Source organism: Scyliorhinus torazame, chromosome 11, assembly GCF_047496885.1.
Source record: "Scyliorhinus torazame isolate Kashiwa2021f chromosome 11, sScyTor2.1, whole genome shotgun sequence".
In the NCBI taxonomy this organism is placed as follows: Eukaryota; Metazoa; Chordata; class Chondrichthyes; order Carcharhiniformes; family Scyliorhinidae; genus Scyliorhinus; species Scyliorhinus torazame.
In genome coordinates, this window is record NC_092717.1 from 201,748,770 (window position 1) to 201,767,694 (window position 18,925).

An 18,925-nucleotide genomic window follows, 5' to 3' on the forward strand; every position below is an offset into this window, starting at 1 on the left:
GGCCACTTTAACTCTCTTTGACTGTGATCAGCTTCACAGCTGAAGGCTATTGCTAATAAGGAATTGGCCTTTGAGAGAGCACATCACAGCAGCAGGTTGTGTTTGCTGCTTGATCCTGCTGTTGGCTGCAAATGTCTGGAGGTTGGTGTTCCTGTTTCTTTCTTTTTCTGTAGCCAGAAAGAAGGACTTTTTTTCCCCAAGATACCTGGGTAATGGACCACTGGGCTAGAAGACTATCTGGTTTGAAGAAAGAAGACGCTGCTGGACCTGGTGCATGACATTGATCTGAATGAGCCACCTTCTGACACTGTTGCAAAAATGCCTTTGCAGATTGCTGGTGTGGTGGGTGCTGCATGTAACTGGCACATCACCGCAGATTTGCCAGTGCAGTTTGTGAATGCCAGAATTTGGTTCTGGTGAGATTGGACTTAGAGGGAGGGCCTGACCACTGCGGCTCCTGGACGGAGAATAGCACTGATGCATGGAACAAGTAACACATTGATGGACAGATCATTTCTACGATAAGGTTTTAGACATGATAACATATTCTCAGGCTTATTTTCAGTTTCTGTTGAGGAACCTGGAAATTAAGGGCTGCAGTGACCTTCACAGCCACCGGTAGCGGCGCCCTCCTCCTCCACGGGGTGCCAAGTCCGCGCGGACATGGCACAAGTGCTGCACTGTCTTTGTTGAGACGGAGTCTCCTTCGGCGCATGCTGTCTATCATTTCCTTGAAATGACGCCTGTATACCTTGGGCCGGCACCGGTGTCATCCTTTGGGCTCTTCCTCAGCCTGGTGGGCGGCCGGTTCTTCAGGGTGTGCGCCGGCCCTCAGAAGCCTCCAGCCTGTGTCGACACTGCTGCTTCTCCGGCGTCTGCCTGCCTGGACTACCGCCAGCACCATGACGCAGGACCGACACAACCATCCATTTTGATATCTGTGAAGAATTGAAGGAGACAGACCGTCACCGCAGCCCTGAATTCCAATGCCACAGGTTCATTCCAGGGCTCAAGCGGGGACTTGTGCAGCATATCACAAGCTGTAGCCCACAAGTTAATTCTTGTTTACACGGATGCCCTGTATGCCTGGGCATCAGACTTCAACTTTGAGCTGGACCAAGCCCACCAAGATGCCTGGGCTGCAGGATTCTCTGCCATCGCCGGGATGCCCCAAGCCCAGGCGGTAATTGATGGCACGCATGTCGTCTTGCATGGACCGTGGCATCAGAGAGTGCCCTTCATTGACAGGAAGGGGTTCTACTCTCTGAATGTTCAATTCTTGTGTGATCACTGCCTCTTGATCATGCACCTGTGTGCTTGCTTCCCAGGGAGCATGCATGACAACTACCTCCTGGGACAAGACCCTGGCGTCTTCGAGGACCACCCCAGCATGATAGCTTAGCTCTTGTACCTGATGTGGTCCTGGCTGATGACATCAGTGTGGAGGCCGATGACTGATGCGGAAACCCAATGCAACAAGGCCCATGTTGCCACCTGTGCTGTCATTGAGCGGTGCATTGGACTGCTCAAAATGCGGTTTCCATGCCTGGTCTGCTCTGGTGGTGAACTGTAGTACACAGACACACACAGACATACACACACCAGGAGAGTGCTGATCACCCGCTGTAAGGTAAGCTCTGGGCCGAGCTTGAAGACCTGTCTTTTTGCTGGCAGCATGTGCACACCCACTCTCTGAACGGGGTTCGCATGGGGGAAGGGGGTGGTTTGATTGTGGACCACAGTGCCCAGGGGAGAGGTGGAGGCAGCCTACTGCTTCTGCACCCTGTTGTCTTTGATGCACTTGACAGACATCCTCCGGAGGGCCTGGAACCGGAGGTCCCTGGCCAACGTACTGGTGTCACTGGCTTTGCTGTGCCACCCTCTGCCCGCTGCCCTTGAAATGCGCCAATGTCAGGAAGGGGGTTTCGGAAGATGTCCACCTGTGTCTGGAACACATCCCTCAGCGACTGGGACATGATGTCGAGGCCCTCTGCCATGATCATCACAGACTGTGCCGTACCTTGGAATCCACTACTCAAGACGCTGACCTCATGTTGCAGGCTCTCCACTGCAGTAACCGCCAGCAGTGTTGGCCTCCATGCCATGCATTGTCGGCAGCATCTCCTCCGCCCGTAGCCTTTGGGACTCCTCCAATTGGGTATGCACTCGCTGGAATGTCACTGACATCCCCTCCTGATTCTCATGGCCATGTCCTACCATCTGCATCAGCTCTGGGATAACCTTGTCCAGAGGCTTGGCATCTGACTGGGACTTGGCAAAGTCCTGGAATCCAGCAGACCTCCGTCTGCTGACTCCCTGGATGTTCCTGCCTCCAACTGATGTGCATTAGCAACTGTGTGATGCTCACCAGATCGTGCCCCAAAAGCCACTTATGTCGCCCACCGAGTTGTATATTTCTCCACTGGTGGAAGGTGGGGTGATAGCTGTAATGCCTCGATGGAAGCCTCATCGGAGCTCTCTCCGAGGTGTTCTTTTGGGTGGCGGAGGGGGTCGAGTCCTGATGGCTCGGCCCCATCAGGTGGCATTCCTGCAAAACGGTGGACATGTGGTCAATGAAAGGGAATGATCATTTTGTCTGTCATGAACAATCACTTGAAACAGATCATTTGGGTGAAGGGGCAGTGCATCCTTAACTTTGTGGCACAGGCCAACTTCGCTGTCAGTGACTGCTCCCTCCTCCGAGAACCCTGCAATTATCAGGGCCCATTCTTCAGTGTGAGTGAGGACTCTGATCTCTGGGACGCTGAGGTGGGAGTCTGGTGAATAAGACAGCGAGACAGCCAATAATTGCGAGACGCTCGTGGGGGCTAATGTTCAGTACCAAGAGTTGTTACATAGGGGCCGCTATCTTGCGAATTGTCCATCGATAAACACCCAACCAATCGCGCCCTAAATGACACGAAGAAATATTTTGGTTAAATCGCACCCAGTATCTTTTAGCCACAAAATCGTCTGAGTAGATATGTTCTCATTACAATGTCATTTTGAAAAATATATCAATGAAATGTCACATCAGAATTTCCTAAGCATTTAAATAAGATTAGCATGCCTTAATTAAGCAGTAGTGGTATAAAATTGGTAATCTTACCAACTCGATTGTTTGAAATCTGATCACTTTCATTTTATTTATCTCTCCGGTTATCTTTATTAGTTTTATTACAATTGTCATGTGAGAGTACCTTCACGAAATGGGTGTTTATAAATGGGTGTGTATATACATATCTGTAGTGAGAGTACCTTTAAGAAATGGGTGTTTATTACTGCAGTGATGTCAGAGAGTGGTTTGAGCTGGGCTGTCTGTCAGCTTTTTACGTTCGTTTTAGGCTGTTTGCTGCATGGTGTGTTTTAGTTTCGTTTTCAGAGCTGGATCGCTGCAGTCACAGCCAGAAGGTGTATGAATCTCTCTCTGTAATCTAAAGACTGTAATTTGATCCTGGTGATTTAAAACTAATAACAGTAGTGACTTTAACCTGATGTGCTTCTGGTAAAAGGTGTTTTAAGTCTTACGGATGTTAAAAGGAAAGCTTAAAGGATTGCATAGTGTTGTATTCTTTGGGAGTTGTATTTGAATTAATGGTTGCTAAGATGTTCACTATGTTTCAAAAATGTTAACTTGAGTTCATAGAATAAACATTGTTTTGCTTTAAAAAATTACTTTTCCATTTCTGCTGTACCACTCCTGTAGAGTGGGCCGTGTGCTCCCCATACCACAATCTATTAAACGTTGTGGGTCCGGTGAACTCCATGCTCCACTTTGGGGTTCTCTAAATCCTTGCCCATAACAGAATTGACAACCAGACCGTACATGAAATAATAATAGCATGTTAACGATGCATTTATTAATGTACTCATCAACCAGGAAATTCAGGAAATAAGACATACTGGCCGGGATTCTCTGTTTGGGAGACTATGGGCTGGATTTGCCAATTTTGAGACTATGTCCGGACAACTGTCTAGCTTTGCGATGAAAATGTTGGCGGCGCCTCCACACCGATGCTCCGCCCAGTGGGGGGGACGTGCCATGTAAAACCTCCCCCGACATAAACAGCCGGAGAATTGCCAGGTCCGTGGCCACGCATGCGCGCGGCGACGGCCTGCAGCGGTCGCACCTTACAACACGTGCGGACCCGGCCTGCCAGATAGTGCCCCCCTCCCCCGACTGTGGCAGCGCTAGACACAGTCCGCAGCTGCCGTGCGAGGTTGGCGAAAACTCAAGAGCACGTGTCCCACGCCGTCGGGAACTCAGCCCATCGGGGACGGCCTTCAGGTGATATCCTGAGGCTGTCCCAATGGCTTGCGGCGTACTCCCCAATGATGTCGTTTTGGAGGGGGCGGACCGTCAAAAGGGATTCTCCGCCCGATCGGCTAGTACAATATCGGAGCTGGGCAACGGAGATTCCCCCCACTATGTTCTCCCGCCAGAGCTGAATTACACCTGATAGTGAGTGCAAATCAGGAAGTGACTCCAAATCCTTTGGCATGCAGATTTTTGAGGGAATCCTGCTATCGGGCCATCATTTTGAGTGGCGGTTCAGCGGCTGACGCCCTCCAATACAGAAGTGACTTGACGTGCCCCACTCTCTCTTTCCCCCCCACCCGCCAACTGAGACGCCATAAATAAAGAGACCTTCTAAATAAAGAGACCCACCCCCTCACTGCAGACCTTCAAAAGAGAGTCCCCTGCCTGGAAGCTAGAGAGCAGTCCAGCCAGACAGTGAAAAAACTGCTTTAACCCTCACATGGGCAATAAACTGCCAGCTCAGGCACAGGAGGCAGCACCTGTCAATTCCTGGAAAGCGAGCACTAGTCAGTTGTGTTTCAACCCTCTCAGACTTCTGAAGCATCTGTGTTTTTCTTATGTTACGAGGCAAAATGTTTTGTTAATTTTCACACTCTGGACGCTCTGGAAGATTGGCAGTTAACAGAATTTTATGGGCCAAGGTTTAGAGGACACCAAAGTATATCATGGAGTTCACCTGACCCAACCTTTTGAATAGATTTTGGTTATGGGGAGCACAAGGGCCCACTTTACAGGTGTATTGCAACAACGATCTAAAGTATGTTTACACAAAAACGATGTGTATTCTATGAATCCAGTTAACAATTTATAAACACACAGTAAACATCTTATCAACTACCAACACTGATACTCCCCAGAGATACAATACTCTATAGGAAATTGAGCAATACCCATAAGTCAAATACCCTTTTTAGCAAAGACAGCAGGTTTGAATTTGAGTGGTAAAGCAAAAAGGGCAGAGGATACCGGAAGTCTGCAGAAGGATTTGGATAGGTTAGGTGAATGGGCTAGGGTCTGGCAGATGGAATTCAATGTTGCCAAGTGTGAGGCTATCCATTTTGGGAGGAATAACAGCAGAATGGATTATTATTTAAACGGTAAGATGTTAAAACATGCTGCTGTGCAGAGGGACCTGGGTTTGCTGGTGCACGAGTCGCAAAAAGTTGGTGAGCAGGTGCAACAGGTGATTAAGAAGGCTAATCGAGTTTTGTCTTTCATTGCTAGAGGGATGGAGTTCAAGACTAGTGAGGTTATGCTGCAATTGTATAGGGTGTTGGTGAGGCCACATCTGGAGTATTGTGTTCAGTTTTGGTCTCCTTACCTGAGAAAGGACATATTGGCACTGGAGGGAGTGCAGAGGAGATTCACTAGGTTGATCCCAGAGTTGAGGGGATTAGATTATGACGAGAGGTTGAGTAGACTGGGACTGTACTCATTGGAGTTTAGAAGGATGCGGGGGGGTCTTATTGAGACATATAAAATTATGAAGGGAGTAGATAGGATAGATGCGGGCAGGTTGTTTCCACTGGTCGGGGAAAGCAGAACTAGGGGGCATAGCCTCAAAATAAGGGGAGGTAGATTTAGGACGGAGTGTAGGAGGAACTTCTTCACCCAAAGGGTTGTGAATCTCTGGAATTCCTTTCCCAGTGAAGCAGTTGAGGCTCCTTTTTTAAACTTTTTAAAGAAAAAGATAGATACCTTTCTAAAGAATAATGGGATTCGGGGATATGGTGTAAGGGCCGGAGAGTGGAGCTGAGTCCACAACGATCAGCCATGATCTCATTAAATGGCGGAGCAGGCTCGAGGGGCCAGATGGCCTACTCCTGTTCCTAGTTCTTATGAATTCTCTACAGAAACAGGTATTACTTTGAAATCATCAAGTGATCTGGAGACATTCTTTAGTAGGCAGAGAGAAAGGGAGAACACCTCCTTGGTTTGAATGCAGCACCCCAACTACCTAAAATGTGAAAGACAGAATCACATTTCAGCTCCACCCACGCAATGACATCACTGCAGCCATTTGATAAAACACACTTCTTAAAGGGACTCACACATGACAAGAATCTCAGATTTGTTACAGCACTGAAGGAAGCCGCTTCGTCCATTGTGTGCACTGGGTCTCTGTGTGAGCGACTTCCCTTGCATCTTTTTGTAGCCCTGCTCATTCCACCTTACTGACAATTAGAGCTAGTTTGTGCACTGGGCACATGCAACCTATTAGAACCTGGATTAATGTTACACAGATTGATTTTACAAGAAGCTTACAGCCAGTCAACAAAGGAAGGTTTAGTGAAATTGCTCTACGTTGAATTTTTTTTTAGCTAGAAACGGTAGACCAAATGCCCCAAGTTTATTTAGATGATGTTTATCTTGTTCATTTTCTGTGTTACTGCCAGTGTGTGTTACACATAGGATTTGAACCACTTTAAGACCATATCGAACAGGAGTAGACCGTTCAGCCGCTCGAGCCTGCTCCGCCATTCAATGGGATAGTGGTTGATCCAACATTCTTCCCACCATTCTTCACGTCCACTTTCCTGCCCTTTCCCTGTAACCCTCTATTCTCTTACTGATCAAGAATCTTATCAATCTCAGCCTTAAATATACACAAGGACTCGGCCCCCACAGCTCTTTGACAAGGAGTTCCAAAGACTCACAACCCTCTCAATCTTAAATTGGCACAGCTTTATTCTGAAACTATGCCCTCTGGTCCTAGACTCTCCCATGAGGTAAACATCCTCCACATTTACTCTGTCAAACCCCTTAATCCTATGGACGTGATTTACTGGCTGCCTCCCTCCGGAATCGGAGTGGGACGCTGTTGGGAGAGACCTCCCCTCGGCCTCCCAACAGCCTTTGCACCACATGAGATTGCGGTGAATGTATTACTGCTACCATTCACCATTGTGTTACATTACATTGTATTATGTTGGTGCCCTTGTGGGCTCCGCCTCTGGCTCCGCCCCCTCGGAGAAGGCTTATAGATCTGCAGCCTGTAGGAGGCACTCAGTACAGAGCAGTCGCAGGCAGGCACAGTTCTAGCTGATTAAAACCACTGATCACTTCAACTCTCCGTCTCATGTGAATTGATGGTCGCATCAATTAAATCAGCTACAATATCGCTGTGGAAGCAGCCCTCAAACCTGATTGACTGGAACCCGACCCTCAGGCAGCAGAAGCCAAAGGAATTTTTTCGCACTGGCTCTGCTGTTTTGAGGCCTACCTTGCCGCCTCGTCCTCGCCCGGGTGAGCCACAGAATCTCCGTGCAGATCGAGGACGTGACCACGTACGCAGACATGGTCGCGATCCTGAAAAGGCAGCACGTGAGGCCGGTGAACGAAGTGTTCGCGCGGCATCTCCTCACCACTCGTCGTCAACGCCCAGGGAATCGCTGGAGCTATACCTACGCGACCTGAAGATACTCGCTCGAAATTGCAATTATAAGGACGTCACTGCCTCTCAGCATATGGAACTCACCATCCGGGACACCTATGTGGTTGGGGTCCGGTCCAACTATGTCAGACAGGGCTTGCTCGACAAAGGCGCCCTCGACCTAGAAGAGATGGTAAAACTATCCACCTCCTTAGAAGTAGCGTTTCAGAGCCTCAATGCTTTCCCCTCCGACCACGCGATCCCCTCGTGGACACCCTATCAGAGGGTGCCCCAGGCCTGTGCCGCGCGGCTGCCCGCCCAACCCAGGGGGCTGCCCTGCTATTTCTGCGGCCAGAACCAGCACCTCCGGCAGTGTTGCCCGGCTCGGAACGGGACCTGTAGCGACTGCGGCAAGAAAGGACACTTTGCCAAAGTCTGCCTGGCCAGATCCAAATCTTCTAAATCACAGGCCCGTCTTTCAGACTCACAGGCCCGCAGACCCTGCAGCGTGGCTGCATGCCTGCCGGTACCTCTCCCTTCGGACGCGTCATCAGCCTCATGCTGTCCATGGGGGGGCCACCATCCTAACCCTACCCAACACGTGCGACTCGTGGGGGGCGCCATCTTCAACGCCGCCCGACACGTGCGACCGATGGGGGCCACCATCTCCAACGCCACCTGACACGTGCGACCGACGGGCGCAGCCATCTTGGGACCACCCCACCACCTCTGACCACGCCGGTTACCCGCAGCTCGGTGCTGTCACCCTCGACTAGTCATGGCCCAAGCACCTCAGGAACTCTATGATGACAGTCCGGGTCAATGGGCACGAAACGTCCTGCCTGTTTGACGCTGGGAGCACGGAGAGCTTTGTACATCCAGACACGGTAAGGCGCTGTTCTCTCCAAATTTCCCCCACATTCTAAACAATCTCCCTCGCTCCTGGATCACATTTGGTGTAGATCCGGGGGTACTGTGTCGCGAACCTCGTGATACAGGGGGTCGAGTACACCAATTTCAAACTATATGTCCTCCCCGACCTCTGCGCTCCTCTCCTGTTGGGACTGAACTTCCAGTGCAACCTCAGGAGCCTGACCCTGAAGTTCGGCGGGCCCCTACCCCCTCTCACCGTATGTAGCCTCGCGACTCTTAAGGTCGCACCTCCCCCGCTCTTCGCGAACCTCACCGCCGACTGTAAACCCGTCGCCACCAGGAGCAGGTGGTAGAGTGCCCAGGACAGGACTTTTATCAAGTTAGAGGTCCAGCGGCTCTTGAGGGAGGGGGTCATCGAGGCCAGTAATAGCCCCTGGAGAGCTCAAGTAGTGGTCATCAGGACCGGGGAAAAGAACCGGATGGTTGTAGACTACAGCCAAACCATAAATTGGTACACGCAACTCGATGTGTACCCCCCCTTCTCCCGGATAGCGGACATGGTGAATCGGATTGCGGAGAATCGCAAATGGGCGTCAAACTGGCGCCGGCTCCGATTCCAGCTTCGGAATCGATTCTCTGCCTGATCGCCGAATTTTATGATTTCGGCATCGGGCAACGGAAAATCCTGCCTAGTATATTTCCTTCAGTAAGGAGACCTTTGTCATAAGACAAACCCTTCATACCGGGATCATCCTTGTGAACCTTCTCTGAACTGCCTCCAAAAAAGAATCTTTCCTTCAATATGGAGACCAAAACTGCTCACCAGTACGCCAATTATGGTCTCACCAGTTCCCTGTGAAACACCACTCGTTCTTTCCTGCTCATTAACCAAATCTCTATCCATGCCAATATACTCCTTCCAACACAATGGGCTCTTATCTTCTGATTTGACCTTTTGTGAGGTACCTTCTTGAAGTCCAAATACAACACGTCTACTGATTTCCTCCCTATTCATTCTGGTTGAGACTGCCTCAAAATTCTAATAAAATCGACATAATTTCCCTTCATGAAGCCATGCTGACTGACTGTTTGATTAGATTATGATTTTCCAAATGTGTTGCTATTATTTCTTTAGTAATTGATTCCAACATTTTTTTCAACTATAGATGTTAGGCTAATCAGCCTATAGTTACCTGCTTTTTGCCTCCCTCCCTCTTTTTGAATAGGGGTGTCACATTGGCAGTTTTCCTATCCTCTGGTACTTCTCCAGAATCCAAGTATTTTTGGAAAATTACAACCGACGCATCCACAATCTTTGTAGCTACTTATTTTAGGATCCGAGGCTGCAAGCCATCATTGTCAGAGGACTTAATTGCCTTTAGTCCCATTAGTTTCTCTAATACTACTTCTCTAGTGATGGTATTTAATTTCTGTCCCATATTCTTAATATTAATGAGATGTTTGAAGTATCTTCCACCGTAAAGACTGATGCAAAATATGTTTGACTCCTCTTCCACTTCCTTGTTCCCCATAACTATCTCCCCAGATTAATTTTCTAAGGGGCCTATGTTCACTTTGACCTCTCTCTCTTCCTTTTTAATGTCAGTCAGAGGTTCGAATACATACCTATTGTGATCTTTGTTTTTCCATTGTAGAAATAACCAAAATAGAAGCAGGAGAGGCAAGCGATGAAGAAAAGTTTGTGGATGTGGTCAGTAACAAAAACATGAAGTTGGCTCAAAAGGTGTTAATTCCTGTAAAGCAATTCCCTAAGGTAAGGAACCTCATTGAATACATTTTTAAATTTGACTGATCATTTAGTGTTCTCAAGTGAAATGGTAGGATGCAGTGAAAATGAATGTACTTTTTGCAAAATCAAACTGCTATGTATGTAAAAAAACTGCATGTAAAATCAAACTATGTCTGGGCAGCAACCAAGGAAAAGAAAGGAATAGAAAGGAACAGGATGTTCTTTGCAATTGATACATTTAGTAGTCAGTGCTATAAGCCAGCAAGCAGGCTAGTCACAGATGAGGTGTTGAAGAAACAACAGCAAGAGAGAAGAAGTCAGCCTCGGGGAAACAGCTCAGCTAGAGATGAAGTGCTGAAGGCAAAAGCCAGTTTGAGCAAAAGATCGTTTTCTTTGCTGAACCAAGGACCATGCCCAAGTCCTGGTCACTTGGGGCATATAGTGTGATAGTCATTGCCTAGGTTTGATCAATAAATTTATGGTTATTGTTTAGAAAATTGAGGGGTCTCTACTGTTTAGGATTAAGGGGGAAAATGATTTCCAGACTAAGTGCTTACTGTTAATGTGCCGAAGTACAATATTGTTCTTTGTAGTATTTCATTTTCTTCTACTTTAATAATTACTTGTTGTCTAATGAAAGCGAGGTTTGAGTTCTCACTGTTTCCGCAGATGTTTTCTCACTAATATCCAAAAAAAACTAAACGCGTGAAACCAGTGTTTCAGGTTGGAATACACATAACAGCAGTGAGATTTCATAACGATAACCTACCAGCTTATTTGATTCACAGTGTGAACAGATAGGGTAGCACGTTGGACATGCTATATGCTTGGCCTGAACACCCCTCATTTGGGAAGAAAACAATCTGTTGTGGGTTCTTATCGAATTCAGTATTATGTTTCCTGTTAGAAAAATATTAAAATTGGCAAAAGGATTGTTTTAAGGATTATTTTGCTGATTTCATATATTCAAGTATTATTCAAATACTTTGCTGTTATCTTGCTTCTTCCAATATTTGAATGGGGAAGAATAATCAAAGTAGTTTGACATTGGACATGATGTGATTGCTCGATTGATTTTAAAAAGAACTAAATGAGAAAGGAATGGCACATCTGTTAATTGATTGGCCTGGGCATACTTGTGTCAAGTCTTGATTAGCAGCAGCATGCACCTGAAATGATCTGGCCTGTAAACTGTCCTTGACATAGTGCTGTTTGATATCAGAGTGATAGAATTCCTGCAGTGCAGAAAGAGGCCATTCGGACCATCGAGTCTGCACTGACCCTTCGAAAGAGCACTCTATCTAGGCCCATTCTTCCACCCTATCCCTGTAACCCCACCCAACCTAGACATCTTTGGGCACTATGGGACAATTTAGTATGACTGATCCAACCTAACCTGCAAATCTTTGGATTGTGGGGGAAACCGGAGCACCCGAAGGAAAGCTACGCAGATACGAGGAAGAGCGTGCAGACTCTGCACAGACAGTGACCCAAACTGGGAATCGAACCTCCCGACCCTGGAGCTTTGAAGCAACAGTGCTAACCACTGTGCTACTGTGCTACCCACGCATAGACTGATGATAGCCTGGTGAGGCTCATCAGTCTCCTGCCTGGTATATTGACCCGCTGTCAGTGCCGACTCAGGAGGTACCTGGGAGGGTCGGGGAATGGGTTAGTGGAGGGATTTGGGGATGAATAGGGGGTGAGCTGACGGACAAAGCCTCGTCTTGTGAGAAGCGGGCGAGAATGTGGGCCTCCCCGGTCCTCCGGCAATGCTGGGTGGTCGCGGTCACTAGCCCTTCCACTCGCTGCTCCTGCAGATCCTTCCCGGATTCATCCTCCAACCCTTCCTTGCCGGCTCATCCTCCTCAGACGAAGCCGATGTCCTTCCTACTCCTTCAGCATGTCGTCCGCTGCTGTGCCAGGTTGTGGAGGGCACAGCAGGCTCCCACAAATCAGGAGACCCTTTGGGGGCCATACTACAGTGCATCACCTGAGCGGCCCAGGCATCGGAACCGCATTTTGAGCAGTCCGATGCATCTCTCACTGACGGCATAGATAGGTGGCAACATGGACCTTGTTATGTTGTGTATTGACATTGGTCTCTGGCCTCCGCACTGGATTCATTAGCCAGGACCTCAACAGGTACCTCTTGTCCCCCAAGAGCCAACCCGTCCAGGCGGCATGTGGCGCAGTGGTTAGCACTGGGACTACGGTGCTGAGGACCCGGGTTCGAATCCCGGCCCTGGATCACTGTCTGTGTCTGCGTGGGTTTCACCCCCACAACCCAAAGATGTGCTGAAGTGGATTGGCCATGCTAAATTGCCCCTTAATTGGAAAAGAAAAATAATTGGGTACTCTAAATTTATTTTACAAATGAGCCACCCCGTCATCCTGGGGTGGTCCTCTAAGACGCCAGGGTTCTCCAAGTGTTCCAGGATGTAGCTGTCATGCACACTTGCAGGGAAGCATGCACACGTGCATGCTCCGAAGATGGGGCGGTCACATGCTAGTTGAACATTCAGGGGGTGGAATTCCTGCCTCTTGATGAAGGGCACTCCCTGATGCCCCAGTGCGCATAAGGCGGCATGCATGCCATCAATTAACCCCTTGACCTGGGGCATTCTGGCAATGGTGGAGAATTCTGCTTCCTGGGTATCTTGATAACGTTTGATCCAGCTAAAAGTTGATATAGTCAGCTGCCCGGGCGTACAGGGCGTCTGTGACCTCACAGATGCACTTGTGAACTGTAGCTTCTGAAATGCTGCACAGGTCCCCGCTTGAGCACTAGAATGAACCGGTTGCATAAAGGTTCAGGACTGCGGTGTCCTTCGCGTCCACAGGGAGCCAAGTCCGCAAGGACATGGCACAGGTGCTGCACCATCTCCTTGTTGAGACGGTACCTCCTGCGGCACATGTTGTCCATCATCTCCCCGAATGACCAACAGTGCCTGTATATCTTGGGTTGTCATTGGTGTCCCCCTCTAGGTCTCTCCCCGGCCTGATGGACGGCCAGGTCTGCAGGGTGTGCTGTGGCCTCCTGCATTTGGGGAGCAGCCTCGAGCCCGCGTCAACACTGCACCACCACCCCACACGTCTACACAATCCACACACAAGCTCCGGTTGCGGGGATATTCATATTCCTAGTGCTGAAGCCCAACTCTTGGGCGTTTGATGGTTGGCTGCTGCCTCTGTGGTGTTGATGCCCCCAGGGTTCGGGCAAAGTGTACAGTCCTCACAGTTTGATTGGAATGCTAGGCAATAAAACCCATCTGAGACATGACATGTGTACCCATGAGAATGCACTTGAGAGCTGTGAAGTGCTAACATGACTAATTAATAATGCCAGTTCCTTCTTAGCAATATCCTTCAGCTGTCCAGCCAGAGGGAGTTAAAGTGACCTTCAGCATATAACCACGAACTGGCTCTGTCACCTGTGTGACCACTCGCGGGAGAGCTGTTTAGTTCCTGGGAGGCTGTTCAATTGGGCTTCCATCTCACTAAAGAGATGGAGATTGCCCTTACTTGATTTCAATTGGTGTCTCGCCATGCCTGGGCAGAATCCGGAACCTGCCAATCAGAGCGGCCAGTTAGATCGTGACCCGATTGGTGCCCGGCGTGGAATCCGATTTCAGACTTCCCTGGCACGCACTGTTCCAAGCTGGACACAACATGGACGTTAAATCGCACCTACTATATATTTTTGCTTTAGTCTGATTCTTTAAAATAAAACTTGATGGATTTTATTCCCAAGGTTCAAAGTGCCTGCTGTATAAAACTAGCAGTGTCCTTGATTCATTGTTTTAATATGTTGAACATAAAATTTTATCTTTTTCATTTTGAAACAAGTTATTCTAAGACATAGAAATTTTAGTGATATCAAGAATATTATTTCAAGTGGTAAAATTCATCTGAAATACCCAATTGTCTTTAATCTTTAAATGCTAGTGTCACCCTTTAAGAAATGGGTGTTTAAGAAATGTACCTTTAAGAAATGGAGCTGCTCATGTTACTGGAGTGATGTCAGAGTGTGGGTGGAGCTGAGCTCTACTTCTGCTTTTTTTAGTTTCAGTTTGAGAAAAGCTTGGGTGTGTCTGTGAGCTGCACTGCTGTTGATCTTTGCCATCCAAAACCTATCTATGGATCATTTGGTGAATTCAGAAGAAGTATAAATGTTTTCAGTCTTGAATGTAAACCTTGATGTGCTCCTGTTTGGAGATTTGTTAAGTCTTTTGGATGTTAAAAGAACAGCATACAGATTACTTAGTGTTGTATTCTTTGGGGGTGTATTTGATTTACTGGTTGCTAAGATATTCACTGTTTGTTTTAAAAAGGTTAACTTGAGTTCATGGAATAAACATTGTTTTGTTTTAAAAACCACTGGTCCATTTTCTGCTATACCATACCTGTAGTGAGGGCCGTGTGCTCCCCATACCACAATCTATTAAAGGTTGTGGGTCAGGTGAACTCCATGATACACTTTGGGATTCTCTAAACCCTGACCCATAATACTAGGGCCACATAGGGTTTAAAATCTAGTGGGCTCAAGAAGTCACGAGATTCTGGATTATTGTGCCATTTACTTATTTGTTCACGTGTCGCATATTAATCCTGATGTTGCTATAAGAAATTCCCTTCATTCCTTCAGAAAACTAGTCCCCCCAAAATTGGGACAACAGAATGCTGGCAGTGTGCTGGTATTTGCAAGGGTGCCTACAAAAACATAGACATAGAAACTAGGAGCAGGAGTAGGCCATTTGGCCCTTCAAGCCAATCGGTATGAGCCAGAGTACCTATCCAATTTCCTTTTGAGGTAATTGATGTAAACCAAACAAATCCAAAGCTCCCTGGATGACAAAAGGAAATAGAAATTAAGATAAAGAAGCAAAAGTGCGCTTATGACAGGTGGCAGATAGAACATACAGTTGAAAACCAAGCTGAAAGCAGAAGGTGCAGAGGAGAGGTGAAGAAGCAAACCGGCATGTAAGAGGGTGGTAAAAGGAGTAGGGCCTATTAGGGACCAAAAGTGGGATTTAAACATGGAGGTGGAGGGCATTGCTAAGGCACTAAAATGCTTTGCATTGGTCTTTACCAAAGATGATGATGCCATAAGAGGAGATAATTCAGACACTAGATTGGTTTAAAAAATGAAAAGGAGGAGAAGCTTAGGTTATCTGTACTTTGATAAGGCACCTGGACTGGATGAGATGCATCTAAGGATACTGAAGAAAGTGAGAGTGGAAATACAGGTGCCCTGCCCTAGACTCAGCCTTGGTCCCAGAGGACTGTACAATTGCAAATGTTACCCAGCTGTTCAAAAAAAGGGTATAAGGATGAGTCCAGCAATTTCAAGCCAGTCAGTTTAACTTTGGTGGGGAAACTTCTGGAAACAATAATTTGGGACAAAATTAATGGGCGCATGGAAAAATATGGGTTTATTAAGGAAAGGCAACATAGATTTCTTAAGGGAAAAGTTTTTTTTTCAGGAGGTAACAAAGGGTTGATGAGGATGATGCTTGTGATGTTGTGCACATGGACTTTCAAAAGGTGTTTGATGCAATGCGACACATCAAACTTGTGAACATGGTTATAGCTCTTGAAATAAAAGGGACACTGGCAATATGGGTCAGAATTGCATAAGTGACAGGAAACTGAGGGTAGTGGTTCATGGATGTGTTTCCTGCTAGGGGAAGACTAATAATGGAGACCCCCCGCCCCCCCAGGGGTCAGTGTTGGGAACCTTGCTTTTCCTAATGTCCTACCCTTGATGTACAGGGCACAGGTTCAAAGTTTGCGGATGATACAAAACCATGAAGTATTGTGAACTGTGAGGACGATAGTTTAGAACTTCAAAGGGACATAGACGAATTGGTGGAATGGCCAGGCAGGTGATGTTCAATGCAATAAAGCATGACATGATTCATCTTGGTGGGAAGAACATGGAGAGACAAAATAAAATAAAGGGTACAATTCAAAAAGGGGTGGGAAAGCAGAGGGATATATGTGTATAAGTAATTGTATATGTGTATAAGTAATTGAAGTTAGCAGGATAGGTTGAGAGAGCAGTTAATAAAACCTATACTACCCTTGGCCTTTCTAAGGACATAGAATACAACAGTATGGAGATTACATTGAATTTGTACAAGTCACGAGTTCGACCTCAGCTGGAGTATCACATCCATTTCTGGTAGCTACTTATTGAAGGCATTGGAGAAGGTACAGAAAAGAATCATGAGAATTGTTCCAGGGATGGGAACTTCAGCTTTTGATGATAGATTGGAGAAGTTAGGACTGTTTGCCTTGGAGAAAAGCTTATCGAGAGGAGATTTGATAAAGATGTTCAAAATATTGAGGTGTCTGGACAAAGTAGATAGTGAAAAACTGTTCCCACTTGTGAAAGGATGGAGAACGACAAAGCACAGATTTAAAGTATTTAGTAAAAGAAGCAAAAATGATATGAGGAGAATTTTTTTACGCAGTGAATGGTAAAGGTTTGGGATGTATTGCCCAAGAGTGTGGTGGAGACGTTTTCTATTGAAACATTCAAAAGCAAATTAGACTATTATCTGACGAGGAAGAATGTGCAGCATGATGGGGATGGTGGGGGAATGGCACGAGGTAAGTTGCTCATTTGGAAAGTCACTGTAGAGATGATGGCTAAATGACCTCCTTCTGCGCTGTTACAATTTTGTGATTTTGAGATTTCCCATTCACGTGCTACTCTTCAGTGACAACCAAACTCACACTTTTTCCACATGTTTGTGTGCGGCACCCAGTTCTGCTGCACCTCCTACTTCACTGTCTCTTACTGCTTGTTGCATCCAGTTCTAGGTCAGCTTATACTTCTTTAATTAAATATTAGAACCACCAAAGCCATTGTTGTCGGTGCCTGTGTTAACTTCATTTCCTAGCTGCTGACTCCATCCCTCTCCCTGGCAACCATGAATCTGAACAAGCCTGTGCAGTACTTGACCCAGGTTGAACTTCTGATCACATATCCGAGAACACTTATTTGCATCTCAATACCGTCACTTGGCTCTGCCCCTGCTTCAGCTTCAATCTACCAGTTTAAAAATCCTCATCCGTGCTTTGGTTAGCTGTCGACCTGACTATTTCAATGCACTCCTCACTGGGCTCCCACACTCGACGCTGTACCTCAACCTTCTCAGTCTCTATGATTTCATGACTCCCAACCTTGATTATGAAAGTACAGTATAAATTTGTTCTTTTCCCTGACATTGGTATTCTTGTGATTGTCCTCATAAGTGCAAAGTAAAAGGTGTCAGTGGATTCTATGGAAAATGCCTTTGTTCAGAAATACTCAAAAGTAGAGGTTGTTTTGCTACAGTTATGCAGGTGTTTGGGAATACTGTGTACAGTTTTGGTCTCCTTATTTAAGAAAGGATAAATGCATTAGAACCGATCAATTGATTCCTGTGATGGGGGTTATATTCTGAGGAAAGGTTGGACAGGCTGGGCCTGTGTCCATTGGAGTTTAGAAGATTGAGAGACAGAATCATTGAAACACATAAGATTTTGAGGGGACTTGTCAGACTGGATGCTGAAAGGGTGTTTCCGTTCTTGGAAGAGACCAAAACTAAAAGTAAGGGCTCTCCCATTTAAGGTGGAAATTAGAGGAATTTCTTTGAGGATCATTAATCTTTAGAACTCGAATGGTGAAGGCATGGCCGTTGAATATTTTTAAGGCAGGGGTAATTAGATTCTTGGCTAACAAGGGAGGCGAAAGGAGGTGAAAGGGAGAGGTAGATTGGTGGAGTTCAGGCCCAATAAAATCAGCCTTGGTCTTATTGAATGGCGGATCAGGCACAAAGGAGCTGATTGGACTATTTCTAATTCATACGCTTGTAAGTGCATTTGAACAAAGAACATTAAAGGACAAGAACAGGCCCTTTGGCTCTCCACGCCTGCGCCAATCATGGTACCTGTCTAAACTAAAACTTTCTGAACTTCTGGGTCTGTATCCCTCTATTTCTATCCTATTCATATTTTGCCAAGATGCCTCTTAAACGTCACTGTTGTACCTGCTTCCACTACCTCCCCTGGCAGCAAGTTCCAGGCACTCGCCACACTGTGTAAAACAGTTGGTGGTATTCTCCGGTTGCCGACGGCAAAATCGCGATTGGCCGGAGATGTTTGAGACTGAATCGGGGGCGGCACCGCTCCGCCCCCCTCCAAAGTGGTGTGCCATATCAACAGCCTTGGGACGTAACCTGAGGCTCCCCCCCCCGGATACTCCGCCCCCGACCGGCCGAGTTCCCGACGGTGTGGGTCTCTCATGCTATATTTTGTCGGGAACTCGGCGTGGCGGCTGCAGACTCAGTCCAGCGCCGCCACAGTCGTGGGAGAGCTGAACTGCGGGCAGGGGCTGGGGGCACTGTTAGGGGGTGGTCCGGGGGTCATGAGCCTGGCCAAAAGGGGCACTACTTGGCAGGCCGGGTCCGCGTGCGGCCGGCGCCATGTTATACAGCGCAGTCGCTACAGGCCGCCGCCGTGCCCATTAGCGCGACCACTGACCCGGCACTTCTCCGCCTGTATCAGCAGCTAGAGCTGGGTGCTCTACACTGCCTGCCTGCTAGCTACCCACCAA

The 18,925-nt window shown here is 47.3% G+C and overlaps 1 protein-coding gene across 9 annotated transcripts in view; it reads left to right on the forward strand.

Annotated features, from left to right (window-relative positions):
- The window catches only part of LOC140385765 (KH domain-containing, RNA-binding, signal transduction-associated protein 3-like), a 260,916-nt gene that overhangs the window by 71,899 nt on the left and 170,092 nt on the right, over positions 1-18,925 (forward strand). For all 9 annotated transcript variants that reach the window (XR_011933463.1, XM_072468259.1, XM_072468258.1 and 6 more), the window contains one exon: positions 10,223-10,341. Coding sequence is in view for 8 of the 9 variants with exons in the window: in XM_072468259.1 (XP_072324360.1) it covers positions 10,223-10,341 (119 nt within the window). In the remaining variant the exon portion in view is untranslated. The remainder of the gene's footprint in view (positions 1-10,222; positions 10,342-18,925) is intronic.